Consider the following 6916-nt stretch of genomic DNA (forward strand, 5'->3'; position numbering starts at 1 on the left):
AGTATTCAGCAACCCACCTCCATCCCCCCTCCCAACATCTCTCCTCATTCCTCCTCCAGTATTCCTGCATGCCACTTGATTTCAACAGGTTTAGAGTTTCAGTGACTGCTGCACAGCTCCTGGAGTGTGTGGTGGAGAACTGATGGGGGTGAATTGACCTTCTGAGAAATTATGTAGCTATTGAGTAAAGGCTTCCTGTTTAATCACTGCTATTCTCTCCAACTTCCAGATATGACCCGTCAGTACAAGACAATGCGGTCAGAACTGGATCTTCGACTCCATCAGCTGGAGATTGAGGTCGGTCATCTGCAGCAGCAGCTCAGTGAGTTCTAGGTGGAATCAAAAAGGAGAATTACACAGACAGTAAAACAATGGGACAGTGAGAGAATGAGTGAATGCTGTGTAACTGTGGCACATTTGTATGTGGATATATAGTAGCCAAGAAATTTTTGGTGCATTAAATAATCATTGAATTTAATACAAATATCACTAGTCCCCTGATAAACATGTTACAATTGATAAAAATGGCATTTGAAACAGGATTAGGCTGATTTACACCCAGAATTGTGTTCACACAGAACCTTTGAGATTCCCAACAGGATCACACTCATTTAGAGCCTCTGACCACTAGTACAGAAGGGTGTCCTTATGACCATAAGACATAGGAGCAGTATTAGGCCATTCAGCCCGTCAAGTTTTCTCCACCATTCCATCATGGTTGATTTATTATCCCTCTCAACCCCATTCTCTTGCCTTCTCCTCGTAAACATTTGACACCCTTACCAATCAAGAACCTATCAACCTCTGCTTTAAATATACCCAATGACCTAGCCTCCACAGCCAGCTGTGGCAATGAATTCCACAGATTCACCACCCTCTGGTTAAAGAAATTCCTCCTCATCTCCATTCTAAATGGACGTCCCTCCATTCTGATGCTGTGCCCTCCATCCTAGACTCCCCAACTATAGAAAACATCCTCTCTACATTCATTTTATCAAGGCCTTTCGATATCAGATAGGTTTCAATGATATCCCCACTCATTCTTCTAAACTTCAGTGAGTACAGGGCCAGAGCCATCAAAAGCTCCTTATACATTAAACCTTTCATTTCTGGGATCATTCTTGTGAACCTCCTCTGGACCCTCTCTTATGCCTGCACTATTCTTCTAAGATAAAGGGCCCAAAACTACTTACAAAACTCCAAGTACAGTCTGACCAATGCCTCGTAAAGCCTCAACCCTTGGTGTCGGCCCTTAAAAGCTTAATTTCTATGGCAGCTGGAGAACAACAATGCACACCAGAGAGGAGTGAGCACCAAGATTTGCCTCACACGACACTGAAGTCCTAAGTAACCAGGAAGAATGCCTTTTGTTCTTGGGGTACGAATGGTGGTCAGGGATTTTGGGTTGTGTGCAGGGCCTCTTCAGAAGAAACTGGCAGGAAGTGGCAATGTTTGGAGAGGGTGAGAATCCTTGTACTATGGAACAATGCTACAGCAGAATTATAGAATCACTCAACATAAAACATTACTCTTAAGCCGCCACTTCTACATTGACCATTAAGCACCTTTGATACTAATCCCATTTACCAGCACTTGGTCCATTGTCTGCTAGATTTTGACAATTTCAATGTTGATACTGCCAAAAATATGCAAGCAAGCACACGTGCACACATACTGTCCTCGAATTACATTCTATTCATTCTATTCTTTCCATTATCTCACTCAGAAGTCCCATCTCCCAAGGGTTGTTAGTAAAAAGGTTCCTCAATGTTCCCTCCTTGTTCTCATTTAAACAACAACAGTGAAGAATGGGAAGGAGGTCAGCTGTACAAGAAGGGGACTCTCATGAATCTATTGCTTGATTTCAATAGTGGAGATCATTCTGTCTCTAAAATGAACCGCAGGCCACCAAACAATCTGCCAGATATGCCTACTCAAAACTTCATTGTAACCACTACATTCCTTTCAATTTTTCTTCAACAATAGACCTTATCACTGTCATTTGAGCTGCTACATTATCATCAAGATGTTTTGTCCACTACATTTAGTTGCTGAGGCACTCATTCCGCTTGGGTTTCCACAGTGACACTAATGGCCTCATGATAAATTTTGCTGATCATGTATAGTCAGCTATCACTACAGGAGCATCCATGGACTGAAAACCTCAGCATTATGCTGGAGAAAACACTTGCTGTTTGTGGGACTTTGGAAGTGTTTAAGTAGCATGTGATGAGTCTAAATTGTCACCAGCTGGCCTCCCTCTGTCAGCAGTGTCCTTTAAAATAGCAGCAAAGAAGAGCAACGTCCATTTGTTTGTTCTGTACCTAACCACAAAGGATTAAGTTGCATCTGTCAGCTCCAGTTAATATCAGCAAGGGTGATGCAACAATTAAATCATACAACCAGTAATTCAAAGACCTTAAATAACAATCCAGAGGTCTGAGTTCAAATCCCACCACAACAACTGGAATTTAAATTCAGTTAATAGTTTGGAATTCAGAGAAACCCTTGGTAAAAAATTGGAACTGGACTTAGAAATATTAACCACAAAAACTACTGGATTGTTGTTAAAAAAAACCTGATTTCCTTAAGGGGAGAAAATCAGTTGTCCTGACTCAATCTGGCTTTTATGTAACTCCATCCCATATGGCTGTCTCATAAATAGTCTCTGAAGTAGCCTAGCAAGCTGCCTTTTTCAAGGATAGTTAGGGATCGCCAATTAATGCCGGTGATGCCTAGATTCCGAAAAATGAATTTAAAACACAAAGGGAGAAAATGGACTGTGACATCATTAGGTGGTGCGTCTCACTCTTGAAGAACATTGGGTGCATAAATGTGAGTAGTGTCCGGTCTGAACTTACATGCACACAGTCTTATTCAGAAATGATCACTGGTGTAATCTGCACTAGGTTAGATTGACTTTTGTCTCAGCCATGCATAAAAAACTGATACTCATCAATCCAATTTCTGAGCCAGTAAAAGTGTTGGTGTATATATCAATTCATTGTTGTAAACATGATAAATAGTGATTTTAATGAGTAAGTAGATGATGTCTGAGTATAACTAACTGTGGTACCTGTAGATACCAAGTAGGGCTTGGTGAGGTTCTGTTGGATTGCAGTGGTGATACAGAATTGTGATGGCTGCCATACTTCCAATATCACAACAGCAACAACACTCCTAAGTACTTCATTAGTGGTAAAGCACAGGGGATAGCCTAGGACCATGAAATATGTTATGGCACTCTATACATGCTAATTTTCCTTTAACGTGTAGGAACCTCTGTAAAGTTTCACTGAGATCACTGTTCTGGGTTGTAATAGAGCTGTGCTGAAGTTTCTATGTTGGGTTGGATTGCAGTCATGGTTGAATGTGTTGAGGCAACAGAATGTATTATCACAGTAGATAACTGACCAAGGTGGGCTTCGAATTGTGAGCTATTCATAGGCGCTAATTCACTGCTGTAACTTCATGTCAGCTTTGTGTCAGCAACAGCTAGTGAAGACACAGGAGGAGAAAGTGCAAATCATCAAGGAGAAAGATTCCACCATCAAAGAGCTCCAGATGAAAATTAACAACATGGAAACTGAATATGAGGCCATCCTCCATGTGAGTATCATTGACAACCCACAAGATGTGACGAACAGACTGACACATGCTTGTTTAACAGATGATATTGCTGGAAATTAAATGCATTATAATGATGGCACAATAGACAACACTCTTGTTTTGAACCCATATGACTGTGTTCAAATCCCACTGCAGAACTTCAAGTACAAAGTCCAATCTGATGCTCCCAATATTGTACTGTGGCAGTACTGCCCTGCCAATTGCTCTATCATTTGCATCAGGTGACCTGCCCATACTTTTTAGAGCGATATACAATACTTAATGATTCCATTTCAATCAAAAGTATGGGAAACCTCTTTAACCAATATCAGAATAGGTTATCTGGCCTTACGTCTCTGGAGTTTGAAATTCTTGGCCATGTTTTCTTAGTACTTACTGGCTGTAGATAGCTTTGGAGTGATCTGTGGTTATAACATTGGTATCTCATTGTGTTGCCTTTTGTCACAGTGACTGAACTCTAAACACCCAGAGTAAGGTATAGAAGATCAAGATGTATGATACATGGAGCAACAGTTCCTCATATAAGATGTAAAGCTTAGAAACAGACCTTCTGACTTAACCAATCAATGCTCCATGCTGTGCTCCTCCCACCCCTCCTCATCTCAACCTTTCAGCATATTCAACAGTCCTTCCATTCTTATGTTTTATCTAGCATTCTTAATGTCATTTATCTTGACTCTCCCTTGAGATAGTGAATGTTATATTCTCTTCACCCATTGGGTATTGAAGGTTCTCCTGAATTCACTTTAAAATTTATTGCTCTTTATTTATAGTCTCTGATTTTGGTCTTTGCCAGGTGGAAAGATACAACAGTACAGTACAGCACAAGAGTAGACATTGTACCAAACTAATTAAACTAGTAATTACATGCCTAAGTATACTGATCTCTTCTATAATGTCTATATCCGTTCGTTTTCTGCACAGCCATGTGCCTCTCTTAAGACCCCTGTCGTATTTACCTCCATCAGCACCCCTGGCAGTGCATTCAAAGCACCGTCACTTTGTGTAATAAAACTTGCCTTGGATATCTCCTTTGAACACCCCCACCTAATCTTATTTGCTTGGCTTCTAGTATTAGACATTTTGATCCTGGGAGAAAGATACCCACTGTCTGTCTCAAATAATCTCACAAACTTCTATCAGGTCCAGAAAAAACAAGCCCAAGTTTGTCAAACCTCTCACCACAGCCCATGCCCTCTAATCTAGCATCCTGATAAACCTTTTCTGAATCCTCTTTAAAATCTAACTTTTTTTCCTTTAATGAGCCACCAGAACTGACTACATTACACTGGATGTGGCATAACTAGAGATTTATAAAGATGAACCATAACTTCCTGACTCTGGAACTCTATTTCTCGACTAATAAAGACAAGCATCCTTTTTTTTTTTAAAACATCCAACTTGTGGAGCCACTTTCAAGGAGCTATGGACTTGGACCCCTAGATCAAACTGCACATCAACACTATTAAGGGTCTTGCCATTAACAGTGTACTGCCCCTTTATATTTGATCTCCCAAAGTGCATAACTCAGATTTGGCCAGATTAAACTCCCTTTGCAATTTCTCCGCCTATTTTTGCAAATGATCTATATCCTGCTGTATCCTTTGGCAATCTTCCACACTATCCACACCACCACCAATCTTCATATCATCCATGAACTTACTAACCCAACCATCTACATTTTAATCCAGGTCATTTATATATTACCACAAACAGCAGAGGTACCAATACGGATTGCTGGGAACACCTCTAGTCATAGACCTCCAGCCAGAATTTGTCCCTTCAACCACTACCCTCTTTCTATGGGTAAGGCAATTCTGAATCCAAATGGCCAATTCATTATGGATTCCATGCATCTTAATCTTCTGGATGAGCCTCCCAAGAGGACCTTTATCAAACACCTTACTGAAATCTACGTAAACAACTGCCATGTATGTCTACGTTCATCAATCTCCTTGGTCACCTCCTCAAAAAAAAAATCAACTAAGTTAGTAAAAGATGATTTGCCCCGCACAAAGCCATGTTGACTGTCCATAATTAGGCCATGATTTTCCAACTGCTTATAAATCTTATCCCTAAGAATCCTCTCCAGTAACATCTCTACCACATGGGTCTATAGTTTCTAGGATTATCTCTATTTCCCTTCTTGAATTTGTCAGGACGCTGAAGCAGGGACCCAATCACAGACCAAGTACTGTGCACATTGTGATGTTTATTGAGTAACAAATCCAAAGGGCAACAAAGTCGGTGTCAAATTCTGTCAGGCGGAGATCAAAATATCCAGAGAAATCCAAAAATGGAATCAGGAAACAGGCAGAGTCAAAAAACCAGAACAATCAAGATAAACAGGTAAAATCAGGGTCAGCAAACAGGCAGGGTCGATACTCAGAAGGACAGAGTTTAGATATGAATGCTGGAAAGGCTCAGGAAAACTCACTGGCACAATCTGGTAAAAACACAGGACTGAAATACACTGAGCAATAAACAGAGAGGCAGGTGATAGGTGGAGCACAATGAGATACAGGTGGCAACAATACAGGTAATAATGGGAAACAGGTGAGGGATGGAGTACTCAGTGATACAGGGGCCGGAGTAGGGCGGGGGCACAGGCACATGAAAACAAATGAGCAGATCTCTACTTTGAAATTGATACTAACTGTTAGAGCTGAATGTGGTTCTACAAGGTCAATGTCACAGTTCTTTTAATTTGTTCTTTCAACTTTGGGGCTCTTTATCTACCAGTCTCTTCTTCCCTTTAAAAATCTAAAAGCTTTAGAAATTTGAACTCTAGAAATGGTTGATAAACATTTACCTTCCTTTCCCTGGACAATTGTAAGATTGGTAGCTTGCAAATGGTGAGTCTCCTGACTGTTCTCTTCCTCCCCTTTGGTACAGAATAGCCTGGACCTGCTGCTGAATGAGCTGAAGAAGGCTAGGCTGCAGTGGGAGAAAGCAGCAACAAATTTACACGCAGAGCACAAGAAGAAACTGCTTGAATTTGGGCTCAATCCACTGGACATTTAATGCATGGGTGGCATGAGAGAGATTATCTGAGTGCCTTCATCTCCATTCAAACCTTTCCAATTCCCAGTGCCTTCTGTTAGAAAGTTGACTGTAAATCTAAAAGTTCCTGGGTTTTTTTGAGATAATAAAAATAATATTTTTAACCTCTACATTTTTGGTTCAGAGCTGAATTTTCTGCCTAAGGCAAGGCATTGTCTGAATTCTTAAACCTTCTAAATGCTGGAATAATCCTCATTATCCTCACCATCAAGTGTAAATGTAA

At 40.6% G+C, this 6916-nt stretch overlaps 1 protein-coding gene across 4 annotated transcripts in view; it reads left to right on the forward strand.

Annotated features, from left to right (window-relative positions):
- drc12 (dynein regulatory complex subunit 12 homolog) overlaps positions 1 to 6803 on the forward strand; it is a 29012-nt gene extending 22209 nt beyond the window's left edge. For all 4 annotated transcript variants that reach the window (XM_073029873.1, XM_073029875.1, XM_073029874.1 and 1 more), the window contains exons 5-7: positions 230 to 322; positions 3479 to 3609; positions 6526 to 6803. In XM_073029873.1, the coding sequence (XP_072885974.1) occupies positions 230 to 322; positions 3479 to 3609; positions 6526 to 6654 (353 nt within the window). In that variant the 3' untranslated portion in view covers positions 6655 to 6803. The remainder of the gene's footprint in view (positions 1 to 229; positions 323 to 3478; positions 3610 to 6525) is intronic.
- Positions 6804 to 6916: the final 113 nt, after the last annotated feature.

The sequence above is a fragment of the Hemitrygon akajei genome, chromosome 26 (genome assembly GCF_048418815.1).
Source record: "Hemitrygon akajei chromosome 26, sHemAka1.3, whole genome shotgun sequence".
NCBI lineage: Eukaryota > Metazoa > Chordata > Chondrichthyes > Myliobatiformes > Dasyatidae > Hemitrygon > Hemitrygon akajei.